This window comes from Fulmarus glacialis, unplaced genomic scaffold (genome assembly GCF_000690835.1).
Source record: "Fulmarus glacialis isolate BGI_N327 unplaced genomic scaffold, ASM69083v1 scaffold34748, whole genome shotgun sequence".
Classification (NCBI taxonomy): Eukaryota; Metazoa; Chordata; class Aves; order Procellariiformes; family Procellariidae; genus Fulmarus; species Fulmarus glacialis.
In genome coordinates, this window is record NW_009229591.1 from 24,483 (window position 1) to 44,958 (window position 20,476).

Genomic DNA, 20,476 nt, shown 5'->3' on the forward strand with positions numbered 1-20,476 from the left:
CTTTACAGTGGGACAGACAAAACGAGATAGGAATGCATCGGCTACTTGAACAGAGTATTTCTGGACTTTCTCGGTCATCCCTTCAAGGACTTGCATATAAGCACATCTCTTTCTGAAAGCTCTCTCATGTAGCTACCAGGAAACAGCTGCCAGGATTTGCTAATAGGTTTAACTTTCTCATAAGAAAAGCTAAAGTTGAGAGATGGAGACCTCTGCTCCAAACACAAGGCCAAACACAAGTATACACCTTGAAAAGGAAACTAAAATAAAAACTGGTAATTTCTTTTTTCTTTCAAGTGACAAGTAATAAGTAAAACTGAAAAAATATTTACAAATTGAAAGTCTTATGAGAGAAGCAAACCAAAAGCACACGAGAATTCAGTTCTCAGGTATGAACTACAAGAAGGTAACTGGGTGGGTTTGCTCATTACAGCCTTCAGACCACAGCATGAGACAGAAGATGTCAGTGTGTGCAGGTGGGTTATAGAATTCTCCTCTCCCATACCGAGGGTGCTAATATGCAGTCTGTGTAACACAAATAAAACCACACAATGCTCTTTTTATTTTTTTTTTTAAATCATCGATTTAGACAAAATTAACCATGTCTTGCCCATCTCCGAATAGAAACATTTGTTTAAAAAGTGAAATTATGTTTAAACATATTAGATGTTTTCTCTAGCTGAATAAGGCCTACCAAACATATAAGTATGCAGAAACTTGTAGAAGATGCATGTGACTAGCAAGTCAAAAAACCTTCCAGATGTATAATTTGAGGATGCCTAAACAAATGGATGAAGTCAGGCTTGAATTTGCTCCTTTGATCTATCGATGAGCTAACTCCAGCAACACAGCTGAGTTAGTAAGGTAGTCTGCCCAAATAGTGTATCCTACTTTGAGAAAATAAATGGAACAGGTATTCCCTGGAAGTAATTGAAAAAGGCAACAGGAATGCATAGACTGGGGTGAGCCTTCTATTAAGATGTAAAACATGCTTTTTAGTAGACGAAACAATCAGAAAACGTCAGAATGATGAAATATTTTTTTCATGAGGCTGCCCTTCAACATCACAGATAAGATGGAATTTCTCTGTAGGAATGACAATATAGACAGTCTGCTATGTCATACTTGGTGAAGAGACCATAAAATCAGAAGAAAGTTAACTTTATCTTGACATAGCGCTATTACAGTTTCCTTCGACTTTCTCAAATTATTATCTGTTTTTCTGCAGAAGCCTACCATGCAGGATCTGAAGCAGCACAGGACAGCAGTTCCTTAAATGTAATGCTTAACTCTTCCCTAAAACCACCAACAGGACTAGGTGAGCTTGCAACACTGTTCAGTCTTCTCTCAGCTGGGAATTCCCTCTCTCTCCGTTGTCCTCCTTTCCCCTACTCCTCCCCCTCCCTGAACTTCTCTTTCCCATCTCTCTTTTGGCCTGCTCCTGAGCATCACAGTTCAGAACAACACAGGGCTCTAGTTTTAAGTTTATTTCTATAAACAGTATAGAACAGATATTACCTGATTTTTGAAAGGGTTAGATTATAAATTTGTATATATTGTATAATTTCATCTAAAAGGCGATCTGTCATGGAATCAAAATCGGCAAAGGTATCATTCTGTAAAATAAAAGAAATAAAAAATAATAACTGTATTTTCTAATGCAGCAATATACATTCTGCATTCAGTCTGAATTGTTATTTCCCAGTGTTTTGATCAACAGCACACAAATAAAAGCATCCATATTAATTTTGAATACAAACACTACAGCTAGTTATTATAATTTTTTCAAGCTTTTTTTCTTGTAACATGGAATAAAGTGATACACATTTTACTGTAAGACTACTTTCTTCTAATACACCAAAACAAATCTTAACATTACACAGCCAGCCTTACTTCTAAGCCTTCCCCTACACATAATCTTATCTGTAGTGAAACAGAAGACCAAACTGCATTTTCAGAACTAAATCACACTGCCCATGAAATAGAAATGAGACAATTAGTGCAACAGCAGAAAGAATCTACATTAGTACTGTTTATTCAAAACAAAACAAAACAAATCCTTAAAGCCTTATTCCCAGTTCATAGCTGATTCTCTACAATGATTAGCAGTAAGAAATTAAAAAAGAGGTAGGCAAAGGCTGCCTAAAACTTTTCAACACAAGTTCCAAAGGATCTGTGCTAAAATCTGTAGTTTTCAACATATTGATAAATGATCTGGGAAAGGAAAGAAGGAGATGAGATGTCAGAATTTGGAGACAAAACCAAATATACAGGATAGTCAAATCTAGAACCAACCAGAATTTCAGAAGAATCTTATAGTACTGCATGCCTGGGTGATAAAATGGCAAGAAATGCTAAACAATGTTACATAGGGAAAAATGGCCCTAAACATACATGCAAACAATATCTATACATCTGCGTTCTATATAATCAGCTACGTTAGGAAAGCAAGGAAAGAACAGAAAATATCAATATAGCATTTTGTAAGTCCATAGCGCACAAGCATCTTAAATGCCCTGTCTAGTTCTGATCATCCTATTTTAAATGACAAGAAGTTTGAAAGTGGGCATAGAAGGATATCATGGATGACCAGAAACTGTTTCACATGTGATCCTGAGAAATACTGAATGGACTAAGTCTCTTCAGTTGCTTCCTGAGGGAGAAATTATACTTGTTTATAAAATACTCAATTAACTGAAGCGGAAAATGGGGAGTGATTATTGACTATTTTTCTTCCAAAACAAGCTGTAGGGGGATTTGTTTAAATTTCCTTGTTTGCAACTGAATTAGTAATGTATATGAACCATAGAATTAATCTCAACTGTATGTTGTGGAAACTGGAAGTAAAACCTTTCAAAAAGAATCAGCCAACATTAAGGAGAAAAGTCCGTCAGTAGCTATTAGGCTCAGTTGTCTCAATGGAATTCCCGAATCAGAAAGTTTCAGAACTGCTGACTGCCAAAAACTATAGGGTACAGAAATGAAAGCATGGCTTGGTGCCTGTCCAGCCTGTTTCGCAAAGCATCCCAGCAGCTATCGCCAGAAAAACGCTACTGCACTAAATGTACCTTTCGTTTGAGCCACTGAAGAGACTCTTTGTTCTAATTCATCCCTGAAGTATGTCTAATACAATATGTAACACACACAAAAAAAGTAAAAATTGGTCTTTTGTGCTTTGTCAAGTTTATATCTGAAAATAATGAAATTCACAAGAGGTAATTTGATATTGGTTCAGTGTCATGATGTGGATCTTACAGTACACTGACAAAAGAACAAGAGACAGGTATTTTGTATTTCTCAGAGCCTGTGAAATAACACATCTCCCTTCTTGCCACACCAATTTTCACTATCACCTTTTTTACCATTAATATCAAGGGTATTTTATCTACAATCCTAACTGATTATGCTGAGAACTTAGGAGATATCAGTACACACAACAAAATGGCAGCAACAAATGTTACTCCTTATATACTCACCTTTAATATCATACTAGGTTTTGTAATTACTTTAATGCAAGCCACAGATCAAATCATGGATTCCATGATAATACAATAAAATATACGGAATGTGGTAAACTGTAACATGATAGTGCCATTAAATAACATGTCTGAAGATGTACACTGTTTATTGCTCTGCAAAAATTCTTTTTTTGTTGGCAAATACCTGATTCCTTTCAGACATAAGAAAATCTATTCTCCCTCCAGGCAGCCCTAGCTCAATGTAAGTCTTCACTAATCTTAGGTCTGCGCTGTTACCTTAAAAGGAAAAACAATCAAGAGTTAGATACTGCAAAGTTAACTTGCAATAAAAGCACTTAGAATACCGAAATGAACCTATGGCACAACTTTATATTTAAACACAGCTAATGATATTCTCAACCCTAATTAAAATTCAGTAAGACTCGGGCAGATAAACTGCAACACCAAATGCAGTGACAAAATGGTCTATGAAAATGACATTCAACGCAGACACCGTTTAAAAAAGCAAGGATTTACATTTAAAAAAGCAAGGATTTAGGAAGTCATGTTTGATTTTGTCTTAGCATCCAACAGATACATAGCACTGTGAACATTACATTCTTCAAAACCTAATTAACTTTGATAAAAGCCAATTAACTCAGAGCTAGCTTGAAGAATTCAGTGAAGGAGCAAGGAATAAGGGCAAGTCATAAACATTTTCATAGAATAAAAAGGCAGAGTGGACTGTCAGCAGATAAAGATACATTTAGACTGGTATCCAAGTCAACAAATGCTAGTTTAACTAGCATCCTGAAGATTTCTCTACATCAATGATCATGTATGCTTTTGAAGAAAGAGTACCCTTTCTGCCTTAATTAGAGAACAAGATTTTTATTTAAATCTGTTATTAATACGAAAGAACTTGTATGAACTCGCCATTTCCTAAGAAAATTCTAACTATATGGATTTTTCTAAGGCTTCAAAGACGTGTTTTTTTAACAACAGTTTTTTTGGCCAAATTAACTTTTGTGTCAATATTAGGCACACAATAGCACTTGCACATCTGCGCTAGTAAGAAAGAATACTTCTGAGTTCCGTTTTAAAAACACTTAACAAAGGACACTTTCTGCCCAGAGGGAGAAAGAAAAGCTATTCTGTTACTTTAATGTTTTTTTAACTTAGGAATTTGAAAAATGAACAAGAAGGCTGTGCAGTGTCAGTCCCGTCCAATATTCTATCTATTGCCCTCTTGTGTTTCCTTACATTTGTAATTTAAGAAGCTTCTCAAAAAAAGACAGAAACGTTGATGGCAGAAAGCTATGAATATCTTAACTAGAGGGGATATTATTTCTTAACATGCACATATGCTTTGAACTAAAAGCAGGTGAATATGTTCAAGCTATTTAAACTTCCCAGTCCTTCTTTCAATTAGCAAGAGATTTTCTCATTTCTACTATAGTAGAGTCTCCGTCCTTGGAAATATTCAAAAACCCAACTGGATCAGGTCCTGGGCAACCTAGGTGACCCTGCTTTGAGCAGAGGAGTTGGACTAGACAATCTCCAGAGATCCTTTCCAACCTCAACCATTCTGTGATTCAGTCATCTAGCCTTTTAAAACCTTATAAACGCTTGACTGCATTTTACATATACTATTTTTTTGCTAACAAGATACACATATTTTATTTTCCTTCACAAGGTAACATTACAAATTCCAAACTAAATTGTTTTGTTAGTAACTCCATTCTATTACCACAATATAGACAAACACCTGTATGACATAAAAAACTGGAAGATGTATCTAATGTGAACTATGGCATTAAAATGGGTTTATGTGCATGGAAGTTTTACTAAAGACAAATGTTACATAAAATTCTTAATTTAAACGATTCTATGGAACACACTGTCAAATGTAGCAGTACAATGTCAGATTCCCATTTCCCTCCAATAACCTATTTCAGAAGCGTTCAGTTCAGAGTTCAAATGACAAAAGCTAAACCTGACCGGTAATCTGAACTGCTATCTCATTCAGTATCACATTCCCCAGCATACCATCTAGGCCATGGACGCAGACTATAAGATGTATTCCTTCTTCTGAACAGTCATCCTCTTCCATACTGAAATAAGGTATTGAAGAAGCCAGTTTGAAAACATCACTATACATAAATCCAGGAAGTTTAAGTTGCTTCAGTTCTTCTTTAGCCTGTAGGAAACTGCAACGAAACCATATTTATGACAAAACAAGATTTACTATTGCCAGACAAACGTAGGGTCTCCTAGGATACAGTTTTCTACTGTCTTTTTACTTTGTCTTCTATGTAATTGATACGAAGGAAAATATATTTATCAAATTACTACCTTCACAAAACAAACCAGTTCCTCAAAATATTTTTTATTGCAGCTTCCTACAGCCCCTTTTCCTCTGTAACAAAATACCCCATACCCCAAGCTCTACTCTCTTCTCTCCTTTGAACATCTCTGCAAACTCTGAAGTATTTCTGAAACCACTGAAGATTCTGCAAGCAACAGCTCTGTTTAAATGCAGTAACAAAATTACAGGAACTATAACCAATCAGAAGTCAAGGTAAAGATTTCCACTGCTATTGATAATTCTTGCCAAACTTAAAACCTATTTCCTAGGTCAGCAGAGAGCTGGAGCCAGTGCTGTAATTGCTCACCAGGAAGTCCCTCTGGTAAGCTGAATAACTGATGCTTGATCCAGAAGAAGCCAGACCCCTGATCTTTTAGATATTATATGAAGGCACAGACTCTATGGTTTCTAATAGCTGAGCTCCCCACATGCCAGGAGTTCCTTGTGTTCCTCCCTTTCTTCCCCTTCCCTTAGTTTTTTGTGCACAACCTTCCTACCTAATTGACTGCATGCCAGTTTCCCTGCAGCACTTCAAGCTTTGTGCTTCCTTATGCTTCTTTCCCTCCTTAATCTGTCTGTTCTGCGTGATCCCTCACAGCATCATGCTGTATCCCGTCCTCTTGTGCCTGCTCACGGTTTTCCTCCCATTCTACTTTTTGTTCTGTTTTCCCAGCTTTATCTTTAGCTCATTGCTCACTAACTGGCAAGAGCAATCCTCAATGAAGTCAGCCTGGACAGAAACCACCGCAGGCAGTTGGTCTTATCACTCTGCAGCAGAAGTTACTTAAGTTTGTACTCCAGGCATGTTTTCTGAACTGAATGTACCAAGGCTGGTTCTCTATGGAGCAGATCGTGTCCTCTGGAATCCCAGTTATCCCACGCTCTGGGAGATTCTGCCTTCCCCAAGGCCAAGTCCTTGATTTTACTCCGAATTCCCTCTTTCTTTTATTGTTACAGAACACCCTAAATAGTCTCTGCTTTTCATCCCTCCCATTCCACATCAGTACCCACTCTCCAGTATTTCAGAAGTTACTTTTCTGTCCACTTTTAACCTGTTTTCCTCCACCACCGCTCAATCCTTCCTCCTGTTCTTGGCTGCTTACCACAAACTATCTGGTCTTTTATCTCTTCTGCCTGCTTAGCATTCTCCTTGTTTCTACCTCTCTTCTAAGCTTTCTTCTTTCTGATAGCAATGTTTTACTTACAATACAACATATTAAGCTGCTGCTTCCCATGTTCAGTTAGCAGCAGGGGGTTATCAGGGAAACTCCTGTGTTTACAGCAAGAAGAGGTGCAACCTGGGATCTCTGATGTTCCTCTAAATGGCTTTCTTGGTATCCAAATTGCAGTGTAATTTAGAGCACCATGGCCTCTGAGGTGTTACATTTGGGCTATTTGAAATTAAGATTGAAAAATAAGGCGTCACCTTGGCTAGCACTGCACATTTCCTTCACTTAACTAATTAGATGGACAACCAGTTACAGAATGTTTTTGTTTTCATGTTTTTAAACTCAAAGCGTATTTTCCTATACTTGCTATTTTAACAGCTTCCATTTCATACACCATTTTTATGCTCAGTAGCCATTATGACATCACTTTTCAGCCGAATGATTATTTTTTTAAAAAGGAACATTCCAAAGAAACAAAAAAAATCACGTTTTGCTTAAAGTTTGTCAAACCACATGAAATGACAAGATAACTGATAGAAGGAATTCAGTGCTAACACACTTTCTGTCTGAACATCTAAAACGTGATGTTACTTCAGTGTGCAGAATCCACAAGCCACAGTCCTGGGGGCACTCTGGAGCCTAACCATGCTTCTTTTCCCCTTCTATACTACATTAACATAATTTCTAAAAGTAAAAAACTTTGTTTTAAAACAATCACTTACGCTAACATTTGAGGTTTTGGGGAGCTTTCATACCAGGAAACAGATGAAGCTGAGCTGTAGGATGTGCTGCCTGGCTGTTGTGTAATTGCATCAGATTTATTCCTTGAAGAACAGATAACATTGCAAGGAGAGTCTCTCAGAGAAGAAGGAAAAGACAGACAACCAGGAGTACAGACAGGAGGCACAGTCATTCCATCTCGCAGATGCCCACTATCAATCCTTTCAGATCTCAGGGCTCTTTCTTCTGCTGAGACATGATCCTGATCAGCACCGGAAGCTCCATCTAATATACTATAGTCTGTTTCTTCATAATACCCGTTTTCAATCATTTCTTGATCCTCCTCCTCTTCCTCGTCTTGTTGGGAAGAGCAAATAATTTCATTTTCATATGTTTCCTTTTGAGGGCTAACAGGATTGCTGTTGTCTGTAGGCCAAACATCTGAAATATCAGTGCTGCTTCGAGAGCCAAAATAGTTTTCGACAAGTCCTTGCTTTACCATGTCAGTACTACTGGTTGGAGAAGGATTATCTGTACCAGTTTCACTTTTAGCTACTGACAGTTCTTCAGTTGTCTCCTTTAGTTCTAAAGGCTCGTTATGTTTTCCTTCGTTTGTTTTTTCAACCTCATACACTGCATTTACAGATGAAGAAGCTGAAACCACAGATGGCTCACCCATACAAGTAATTTCCAAACGCAATTTAACTGTTTCTTCTGTAGTGTTAAGATGCCTTTCAAGGTCCTGAGAGTCCTTGCAGGTTGTGCCAAGGTCTGCCTGTGGGCTGTAACTTTTCACAGCAGTAGACGTATCCTCATCTGAAGCAACTAAGTGTAAAAGACCTTTTGTTCCTGAGAGCAAGGAATGTATAGATAGAGTTTTGTTATCCGAATGTCCTGAAAATACAACACACTGTTGCTCCAAATTGGTGTTTGATTTTTTACTGTCATCACATTTTGGCAAGTCAATTGCTCCAAGATCCAATACCGTTTTACTGTCACTTAGCTGGCATTCAGGTACAATAGATATCTTTGAATTCTCATCGGGTGACAGCTCATCATCATCTGAAGGCAGAGAATTTATGGATGTCAGGGATGACTGTATTTCACTTACAGCGCTGGTACTCTCAGTGCAATGGCTTTCTATTGCGTTTTTTATAGCACAGTCTGGTTTTAGAAAAAGCTGAGGAAATACTCTCTCACCATTGTATGCACTTTGCCCTTGAACATTTTCAAAAACCTGATCAGGGTTGGGGTGAGTTGCAAAAGAACTTGGTTCACTTTCTACACCTGAATCTGAAAACCTAGAAGAGGCATATGTCATGCTAATATCTGGTAATTTAGTCATGTCTCCACTTGCAGAAAGTTGACTTTCTTTTGTACAAAGAGTAGGCTGATTACTTTTTGGTTTTGTCAAGATGTCACTGATATGTCGGAAGTTTCTTTCGTGGACATCTTCCTTTTCAAGCACTTGTTCCTGTTCTCCTGAATTCAATTTATTTCCAGATTCTGAAGACTGAATATTGGGTGTCTGCACTCCGTCTTGTGGAAACTCAGCCCATGATCCAATGTGAACAGTTACTTTCTCCCCTTCATAGGGATTCTTATTACTTGGTTTGACCTCAATTGTCCTGACTCCTGAGGAAGCTGGTTGACCTCCATGACAACCTCCAAGTGTACCTCTGGGTTGTAGAGCACTATCTGCTTGTATAGCTCCAGAACCCGTCTGGGAGATAGTCAGTCTACCAAAAATAGCCACATTTTCACAGTGCACGGGGCTACCCGGACCTAATTGGACACCTTCAATCTTGGCAGTCTTGTCCTCAGTTCCAGATGGCAAAAATTGAAGTTCTCTTTGACTTATTTGCCTGGTGCAGGTCTTCATATCACAAGGAAATCCACCTAATGTAGGGTCCAGCCCTTCATCAGCATTGTATGAAGGCCTGCCTTCTGAGCTTCTAGAGGCATCTTCCAGTGCTGCACTTTTCAAACATTTGTAGCCTACTAAGACCACAGAGTCCTTAGAGATCTGTTTCACGACTTTTTTTGTGTTTTCAGGTTTCATTGTTTTCATGAGCTTAGTAACCTTAACTTTGGATTTATTTGCATCTTCATTTTTCCCTTTCAAAGTTTTTGTTAGCGTCTTTTCGCTTTCTGAATGCCAAAGGTTGGAGGCACCTGCAGGTCTTGTTTTCAGTTCCGGGCTAATAAAACCAGCTACAAAACCTTCTTCAGCTTCAAATTTATCCAGTTTATTGGACTCTAACCTTGGAAGACTCTGAACTACCAACCAGGGTACATCCAGATCTTTCACCAAAAAAAGCGAGGGGGGAAAAAAAAAGGGGGGGAAGAAAAAGGATTGTTTACAACAAGATTATGCAGGTAACTGAAGCTATAAAATACTAACAGTTATAGAACTTTACACATCCTCAACACTCAAACTAAAGAAACATTTCCTAGCAAATAAATGTACTCCTTTAAAGCCAGCAAGAAATATAAAGAAAAATACGCAGGTTTTACATAATATTTGCTCATTTCTTCAAAAAGAAAACTGCACTGTGAGGTGTGTCTACCTTCAGTAATTGAATCTAAATATCGATCTTCAAAGATTATAGGCAAGGAGTTCATATCTCCATCTAGTTCACTGCATTCAATAGGGAGGGGTGGAAGAGTACTGCAGAAGGAAGTGTTTTTGATAGCTGCACACATCTGTAGATGACTTTGAGCACTGAAAAAAAGGAAGTAGTTCTACATGAAAAAAATAGAACTATTTATTTTTACATTAATAGAAATTAGCAGTAGTTTAATTCACTTTAGTAGAAGCTTTTCTACTAATTAGTTATTTAATAGCTTTAATAGTTATTTAATAACTTCTTATATAACTTTCATTAAAAAAATTCAAATCTGTATTTAGAATATAAGTTTCTCTTGAACTTGTTATGTAAGTATTTTTGCAAGACTACTTCTACACAACATGAACTATAACATATGAAGAATAACAGTACTACATGCTACATATTGTGCACTTCAAAAGGCTACTCACTGTAGTTCTTGATAGGCAAGGGCAGCTTGCCTAGGATGCTCAAGACAAAAGAATGCTTCTGCAAATCTGCGCACCTGCAAGATCCAAATAAAGTTAGAGCTTATTTTATATTGCATACAATTTTTGAAAATCCACCCGCATTCCTACACAGCAACGTTATTAACTTGTACGTATTATATAGACAGTTACTTTTTTTTAAATGTTCAGTCTGAGAGGGAAGAGGATGCCACAGACTAGCCACTGAAAGAAGAATTTTAATTTGTGCACTGGACGACTGAGGGGAATTATATTAGATGCAACTGCCTGCTGAAATCAAGAAATCAATCATCCAAATCAGGCTCACCTGAAACAATAACACACAAAAATATTAAGAGAAATTTCAATGAGAAGAAAGGAAATGACTGTTTGATGGACACTTCTGAATGTGCTTTAGGATTACCTTCAGAAGTAGAAACCCATTAGATACTCTGCAGTCTCAAAATATAGAGATATATGCGTTTCAAACTTTTCATGAATACTCTCTAGCCCACAGTAAACTATTGTGCAAAAAAATCTTTTGTTTGTAAAGATTTCAGCTGCAAATGACAAAGACAATAACAAAGTGTATGCTAATTACAAGCACTGTATTCAAGACTTAATTGTACGCTTGAAGTCAATAAACCATACAATACTAAAATGGTATTTTACAACATAGAGGAGCATATTTTTTTATCATCAAATACATAGCGTGGAAATAGAGAGTGTGAATTATACAGCAATTTACTACAAAGTTAAGGTTTTTCAAGACAAGATTTCTCACATTTCCAATATTACATAAATATATTAATTCAATCTAGATGTATTTTTAGAACTTTTATTTTTGCAACTGCCCAATTACCTGCATCAAAAAAATGCAATTCAATGCAGTATGACAGTATCTTGTTTGTTGTAACAAGACATGCAAAAAAGAGAATGTGCTGTACAGTGGCTGTTGGCAACTGCTTGTGCATTAATTTGGGCATAAACATCATTTTGTTTATATCAATTAAAACAAAATTTCTATCCCACTTAGAGAACCACATATGTAGCTAGTCTACTTAGTCAATCATTTATTTACCAACCACTTCCTGGTCCTCTACTCCTTTATCTCTTCAATACACTCTGGGTCTTCCTCTTAAATTATCTAATTTTCCAAACAGACCATGAGAGTTTGCAGTGTTTCTGGTGGAGCAGGCATCAGACCTAGTTCAGTTCCCTCCGCTTTCATTTCACTCAGAGCTGCGGCCAGCATCTGCGTCCACCCTGAGCACAGACATGGCAGTAAGAAAATCCTGTGCATTAACTGGCAAACATCAGACTTTCAGGACCACATTACCTTTTGTTCAGAGCTAAGCTAGTTTTCCCTCCTGATACACTGCTCAGTATACTTTTAGAGAGTACCGTTTGGATGAAGTTTTATATTCTGTAGCTTCTACTTTTTCCTCTTTTTTCTTTTAATAAAAGAAAAACTGGAAAAAAATTGCTCCAAGGTGCTTAAGAAAAAAACCAACCACAAACATTAAACCCCCAATCTCTAACCTGCACTAGAAGCTGAAAGTCCTGTCCCAACTGTATTATATGAAATTAATCTCAGTGATAACATCATCTGTGAATAGTCATGGAAAATGTTTTGAAGTAAAAAGAAAACACTAAATTCAATACTTTCTTGTAAATGCAATTTCTACTCTCAGCAGTGACCAGACACACACAAGATGTACCTGCTGTCCTTCAGAAATTATGTTAAGAGTTTATGCATATACACATGGGATTACAATCAGTGTTCCTAAGTACTCCTCTGCACTTCCCCAGCTGGCTTTTCTAAACAGACTTCTACCTTCCAAACAGATCGTTTTGTCAGAGCTAATCCCCCAACCTTTCCTCCAGAAAGAGAGAAGATCATTATACAATAGACTTAGAGACAATTTTACTGGTTAAAAAACTAGATTTTAGAGCAAGTGATCGCAAAGACTGGACTGGTTATCATTCTAAACCAAGCAATTTAAAAATTAATTAAAGATCCTAATCAATCATGTAATAGGAAATAAAATAATAACAGAAATATTGTCCAATTTGTAGGTTAAAGCCAGGAAAGGAGCATAAAGCTGTTTCCCAGGACGCAAGCAAGGTGGTTTTGACTTTAGACGCGAGCAATCACTTTATCACATAAAGTAACTGGAGTTATACGGAGACCAGATCTTTAGAACTCTGCCACTATCTCAAACAGAAAAGGAAGGCTTTTTTTTGTTTGCAATAAATCCCATTTGCAATTGTTTAAGTAATTCCAGTGCTTTTGAAGAAAATCTGATTACCAGCTCAAGACAGCTCTTAGTATAATAGCAATGGTATAAAACTAGCTGAAAGCAAGATCTGAAAGCCCACATAAATCAATATTAAGGAGAGAAAAAAACCCAAACCAACAGTAGTTCATTATGTTTAATCAGTGCTTCACTTACGGAAGGACTGAGACATTTGCTAGGATGCTGTTAAACAGCCTCTGCAGAACCAGAAAAACTACCAGCTGGTGCTAGTGACTCAGGCGCTACCAACTTGGGCCAAGTCCACAATGACTTTGGCAGAAGGAAATTGTATCTGCTACTCCTAGTCCCTACAGGCTTCCCAAAATTACAGTTTTTGTGGTCCTCCCAATGTAATCAGAAGAGGAGGAAAAATCAGATAGAAAAACTGCTGTGGAATATATTGAGACCCTGCACATTTATGAGCAGCAGTCTGAGATCTTAGTTCTCAGTTCTCATTATTTTAGGACTAATCAAACTGAAAGAAATAATTTTGGAAGAGCATGTTCAGACCTACCAGAAGATGTCACTATGGAACAAACAGGTGAACTAGTTTAGTGTGCAAATTTTTTGTAATATAAAATAACATGGTCTAAGCAGTTTTTTCAATAAAACGCAGTCTTTGATGTTTGGGTAGATAATGTAGTATCCAGTAACTGCAAAACTCAATAAGAAATAGCAATTAGCCACTTCTTTAAAAAATAAAATAAGTTCAACTTTTTCAGTTACAACAAGGATCACCTCTGAGCTCAACTTAGAAGGCTCCTGAGTTTTAGAGACTCCGTGTCCCTCACTAGCAAGCTACACCGAGCACTATGTAAGACTCTTCATCCCCACACCACTATGTTGCAGGTGTAGATTCATTGCTCCAGAAAGGATTTTTTCTACAGCTTTTATGAGGAGCGGCTGAGGGAACTGGGGCTGTTTAGCCTGGAGAAGAGGAGGCTGAGGGGAGACCTCATCGCGCTCTACAACTACCTGAAAGGAGGTTGTAGCGAGGTGGGGGTTGGTCTCTTCTCCAAAGTAACAAACGATAGGACGAGAGGAAATGGCCTCAAGTTGCGCCAAGGGAGGTTTAGACTGGACATTAGGAAAAACTTCTTTACTGAAAGAGTGGTCAGGCCTTGGAACAGGCTGCCCAGGGAAGTGGTAGAGTCACCATCCCTGGAAGTATTTAAAAGACGTGTAGATGAGGCGCTTAGGGACATGGTTTAGTGGGCATGGTGGTGTTGGGTTAACGGTTGGACTTGATGATCTTAGAGGTCTTTTCCAACCTTAATGATTCTATGATTCTATGATTCTATTAAAGAATAATTTGCTTTTTTCTTATTAAAAAAAACAAAAAATTAAATATGATGTGGTGCTTGAAGCAAGTTTGTTTATGTGTAGTGACAGATTACAAAACAAGTGCGTTTAACAGCAACTGGAAAGGGAAAAAATGCAGGCATGAAAACAAATTATACTTTTTTAAAAAAAAAAAGTGAGGAAGGGAACTCCTATTCAAATTTTGTGAAAAATGCATCACAGAAATACTTCTAATATGCACAGTATCTCAATTCACACAGTATAATTAACTACTTTGATTTATATTCCCTAAAATAACTGCAGTAAAATTCAATAATTAAGGTGTTTGAGAGCTAAAGAAAATGACTTACAGAGATTTTAAAACAAACCACATTTAAGAAGCTAAATACATAATCATTAGCAGTATCTTTTTTTTTTAAATGCTGGAGCATAAAAATAAAAACATTAATACTTCTTTTGATTTTATTAAATATATACTTGTACAAACACTAACAAACCAGCAGTTGAATGCAAGTGCAGGTTAAGTGGTTAAGTGAAACAATATTCTCATTTCATACCTCCCACCCGTTAACTGAAGGATTCCAGAATTTATACGAAAAGTACGAAAAGGTAGGATTCATAGATAGCCAGTAAAATGCTCACACCTTCCTATGGCTAGCAAGTCTAACAAGTAAGCCTTGCGCTCTTTCTGAAAGATTCCATTTATTCTCCAGAATAGGCCATTTCCACAACCATGATTCCGTCATTAAACAATGTGATTTATCAAGTCTGTACATAAGACCACAGTCCAAGTATCCTTCATAATCAGTTTCCCCTCCAGAACCAAAACAGAAAGGGTTTTTTTGATGCAAGTGACAGAAATACTGGTGAGACAAATCAAATCTCTGAGAAATAAAGCCTTAAAATTGTTTTGGATTGTGACTATAACAAAGCACTGATAACGTGTATTCGCATTAACCAGACCTTCAAACAAGCTCTCTGCAAATGGTTGTACAAGAAGCGCCTCCAGATAATCTCTTAAAATCAGCATTCTATAATGTGTGTGAGACAAATGCACAGATTGTGACGTCAGACAGTAAAGATGCCAGGCCAGCTGAAGATCAAGCTGCGTGTTTGATGAGTAGGGGTGGTGGGTGTCATTGTTTATTTGTTTTTGTTTTAATGAATCTTACTCTCTGAAAACTTTAAAATGTTAGGTTTCTTCAAATCCATGGCCACAAAGGACGGGAGGGAAAAATATATTTATTAGAAAGTGAAGGTAATGCTTTAGTTCATATTTGAAAATATTTCACTATGGGAACTGGCATTGCTGTGGTTTTGCATGGAGAAAGCCCACACAACTGTATATATACATATACAGATCAACTGTGTGTATCGGTACTCACTATATATATTTTTATACATATACACACACACTCACATGCCAGATCATTTCCGATACATCTCTTCTTTTTTAAAATCCCACTTAAGAGACTTTTCAAAGCTTATGAATGTTATAAATTCCTAATTCAGAAGGAAAGCACATTTTGTTTTATGATGTAAGCAGGCAGCCTAAATGCAGTAGGGAAGTAAAATGCAGGGTGGGCACTAGGCATGGCTCCTGCAGAAAAATACGTCATTCTGCACAAATACATCTTATTCCACAGACTGCAATTTGCCTTGTGAACTGCATTTCTTATTCAAAAGATCAATGAGTTAGTTGGTTTGTAAACATAAATAACGTATTTTATGTATTATATTCCAAGAATAAGCTCTAACAACATGATACACAAGCTAACAAATGCAATACAACAGCTCCCTTTATGATTCCAACTAACCTTCCCAAATAAAACTATAAAAATTAAAATCTGGAGTCTCATTTTGACACACATCTCCATAACAATGTGTCCCAGTAAGAGTATGAACGTGCCAGAGTTCCTAAAGCCAGAGTCAATACTTACTCTTAATGTGTGATGCTCTTGTGCTAGCAATGCTGTGACCTCCTCTTGTAAGGTAATGACCTCCAGAAATTGACCCCAGAGAGCCATTAGAAGTGAGCAAAGCTGAGCAAGATTCATATTTATAAGTTCTGCCAGTTCATCAGGATTCTCCATTTTCTGAAATTAGGAAAACATATTTACATGATTAACAGATGACACCATAATGTACAGACAAGAATCAAAAAAAGCATACTTTATCTTAGTGAGAATTTTAATTTAAAAAGTAACTTCCAAATGAGAACTGTTCTCCAATGAGAATTGAATTAATCTATGTTACAACACCAACAGATTATTTTATGTTGCTTTAAATATTATCCAGTTGTCTTTTAGAATTAGGACTCCTGACCTTAAATTAAAGCAACAATTCCATTTATGGCAACCATAACTGAGTTGACAACTCTTGTATTTTCTAACATGCACAAATATAGGAATCAGCAATCAAAAAAAGAAAATCAATACTCGCTATATGTTAGTCCAAATTTGATACAATTGTAAAAATTTAATAAAGACTATTTCAGAATAGTCACAAATCACAATAAACATTTATATGGTGCTATATATCTACATACACTTTAAACATGCTCAGGAACCAGTGTTACAGTATAGGCTTCCTAGAATCAGATCACACCAAGACAAGTTCAGTGTGAAACAATTTGTTCTTTCTTAACAATGTATTGTAATCCTGAGATATAGTTCCATGCCAGTCAATTGTAGACTAGTAGGCTTATGTTCCCTGCCATTTTAGAAAAAAATGTAATTTTTCAGAAACTCATTGCAGGCACATAAGGCACTGAGGCAGAGGGGTTTAGAAAGTAAAGATAATAAAAACCCAACTCCAGCAATATTACAGAGCAAGTAGAAAAAAGGATTGCAAATACTAAAACACCAGCTTAGTAGGCAAAAGTGGAAATAAGAGGAGGAAGAACTTCTGATGAGAACTGCACAAAACAACAGAAAGGAGAAAAGGAAAAAATATAAACATACTTCAGCAAGCTAAGGGAGAAACTAATGAAACAAAATATCATAGGTACTGAAAGAATTTACAGAAGCTATGTAAATGTAAAAAACCTTTTATCATATAAAGTAAGATCATTAGTTGCCCATAGAGAGCTAACTGTGCTGGCTTTGTCTCCAGTTATACAAATGATATCCTTTTAAAGCCAGTATTACATTTCCTTGCAGTTATACTACTATTACAGTAATGAAAGGGTCTTCAAAAGCTGGGCAGATGGCCCACTCAGCAGCAAAGCATGGGCAATCTTTCAGAAAAGTTTTAAAACCTGTGCTTTAAACTTCACTGTGATAAGGAAATTAGCTATTCAGCTGGGGCTAGTTCTGACTAAGAAGAGAGTGGGGGAGACAAATCTAAGGAATCTGAAGTAGACAGTGTTTCGTTGAGAGCGTAGGGAAAACAGGAGAAGGAAACGGCATCAGGACAAGTCCTTCCAGATGAGGGGATGACTTGGAGAATCTGCTTTTGTACAACTTACTACTACAGCTTGATCTTCTATCATTGTTATTTGATACCATGAAAACCAAAGAATTCAAATTATAAATGCAGAAAATTCAAAATGTGATTTTAATACAATAATCCACCTTTCTATAATCTTCAGTTTCATAGTATACAAAAGTTACCATGGCTACTACTGACACGCCAAACCACCAGATCAACAGTTAAGTTCTGGAGTCAGTTGAGCAATTTCTCTTTGAATGAGGAGCAATTGAAATAAGTGTTGGCAAAAAACATACAGGATGTTATCACTGAAACAAACTGCTTATTCCCAAATAGCATACGAAATCAGCATACTCTACTTTCATAGTTATTTCACTTATTTTAAAAAATTTTAAAAAATTGTACCTTTACTTCTTCACACAATTCTGTAAGACGAACTTCTACATCTATGTTTTCTGGAAAGATGAGAGGACATATCCATGAAAAATGTACTTTCCAAGTTGCAGAATAAAACCAATTATCTCACAAAACAATTTTAAAACATAAAAATAAAAAAGCCCATCAAACAAAACTTGAAGCCATATTAAGTACCACAATCAACTTTAAATCAAGTAAATTATAAACTCCCATTAAAATAATTTCTTACTAATTTCTGAGATTGAGGACAGAACACAATTAATAAAAAAAAGGTTTGCAACTGAGTATCATCATCACTTGTCTTGATACCTTCTCAAGGATACCAATTTTCCATTCAAAATTGTACTTGAAAATACTGTAATTTAGATGATACAATTTGCAGATTATCCACTGAGAGCTGCTCAACTATTCAGCAGCAATGTCATCGTTCACAACTGAGGTAATATAATTCCTCTTCTACCTCCGATTTTCCAGAGATACCTTATTTCAATACCATTTTTCTACAGGCATATTATTTACCTGATTTTCAAGCTACATGAACATAAATACAGTTCTTTAATTGTCTTAGGAATTATATTTTAGTCAAATAAAACTGTTCATTAATTGATCTTTCTCTCAATAACTCAATGTTAAGAGCAAATCAGTCTTCCATGGTATGGCAGCTTAAAATGAATCTGAACCTTGAATAACTTATTTATAAAGAAAACAGATTTATTCCTTCATGTAAGATGTTTTTCCTTGCTAATCATTCCTATCCTACTTAAGGAGATCTGATCAATTAAATAATAATTTAGTACTATGTTTTGATTTCCTTCTACATCTGAGGTACCAGTAACAAGGGAACAAAATTTATACACCCTAAAATGGTCTGTGACAAATATTTATATTTAAATTCATTCTTGAAACACAGTATTAAGGAAAAAACCTACAACGTTTCTTGAAAGCATATATCAACAAAACATGCCTTGAAACCCACAATAATAGATTTAGGATATGGATAATGAACATAGGTTTACAGAATGGCAGCAGTGTGTTTACTCAACTTGTCTTCAAATAATACCACCTAGATTTGGTAAGTATATATTGATTTTCAACTAATTGCATCCATTATACTTAGGTTTAAACCTAATGCCAAACAAATTAACTCACACAACTCTGAGTTCTGAGAAAATATGCAAATTGCGGAAATGCAGGAAGTTCTCAGAAACAAGTTTAGAAATGTTTTTGAAAGAAACTACATACACCTATATTAGCTAAACAGTACTTGATGATAATTATTCTGAAAAGATATGAAAACAGTTTAAGATATGATACTACTTTTGGTGTGTTTGTGGCCGCAAAAATTTTGTCATTAGTGAAAAAATTAAATGGCTTACTTATGAGACACAATACTGATGATTTACCTTGTTTGTCACACTGCAACTGAGCGTAGACTTTGAACAACATTTAAAATTCTGAAGTCTAAAATCATTATGGAAAACCCCAAACTACAATGTTATATTAAAACAAAAAAGACAGAATAGAGACAATACAAGGCAAAAAGAAATTAAATATTAACATTCTACAGCAGTAATGTTCACCCAGTAAACGTCTGATCCAATTTTGCTGGCTCTGCTAAGAAATAGTTTTGTTTTCTTTTTAAAACAAAACCCAAATGCAGTTATAGATGATTAAGCTGGTGACCTACTATGAACTGCCATTTTATTCTTTTCCCATCACAAACTTCCTTGTGCTTAAACAGCACTGTCATCTTTTGTCCAGCATCAGGCCAACACTGACACTCTCCAAAGGGAGAACTGGCCATTTAGATATGGACAAATGCACCTTAAGCTTTGAGAATGTCTTGTGTAGTGTTTGGAAGAATCAAGCCTTGAGATACCAGAAGCAACCTGAAAGATTTCTCAGGAACAAAAGGAATTAGTCTTTAATTATCTAAAAAATTGAGTCTGTGATGAATTAAATGAAACCATAATTTTTAGCTATTTTATTTAAATGGTGACAACTGACTGAACTCTTCAATAATTTTTGTTTAGTAAAATAGGACAACACTAAACCAAAAAACAGTAATAATTTCTCATTTTATTATCTATATTCAGCCTAGAAATAAGTAGCTCAATTCTGCAGACTTCATCAAAGTTCAACATAGGTTCACTATAGCTGAATAGTGAAATAGTGTTCCTGTTTACAAAAGAATATAGTATTTTGTATTACTAGTAAGAATATAATATTTTGTATTATTAACAAAAATATAATAT

The 20,476-nt window shown here is 36.1% G+C and overlaps 1 protein-coding gene across 1 annotated transcript in view; it reads right to left on the reverse strand.

Moving 5' to 3' along the window:
• FAM135A (family with sequence similarity 135, member A) overlaps positions 1 to 18,259 on the reverse strand; it is a gene marked incomplete at its 5' end in the record, with an annotated part of 38,821 nt that extends 20,562 nt beyond the window's left edge. Inside the window, 8 exons of the mRNA XM_009583909.1 lie at positions 1,519 to 1,616; positions 3,664 to 3,755; positions 5,508 to 5,668; positions 7,718 to 10,019; positions 10,286 to 10,440; positions 10,756 to 10,829; positions 16,313 to 16,468; positions 18,210 to 18,259. Of these exons, the coding sequence (XP_009582204.1) occupies positions 1,519 to 1,616; positions 3,664 to 3,755; positions 5,508 to 5,668; positions 7,718 to 10,019; positions 10,286 to 10,440; positions 10,756 to 10,829; positions 16,313 to 16,468; positions 18,210 to 18,259 (3,088 nt within the window). The remainder of the gene's footprint in view (positions 1 to 1,518; positions 1,617 to 3,663; positions 3,756 to 5,507; positions 5,669 to 7,717; positions 10,020 to 10,285; positions 10,441 to 10,755; positions 10,830 to 16,312; positions 16,469 to 18,209) is intronic.
• Positions 18,260 to 20,476: the final 2,217 nt, after the last annotated feature.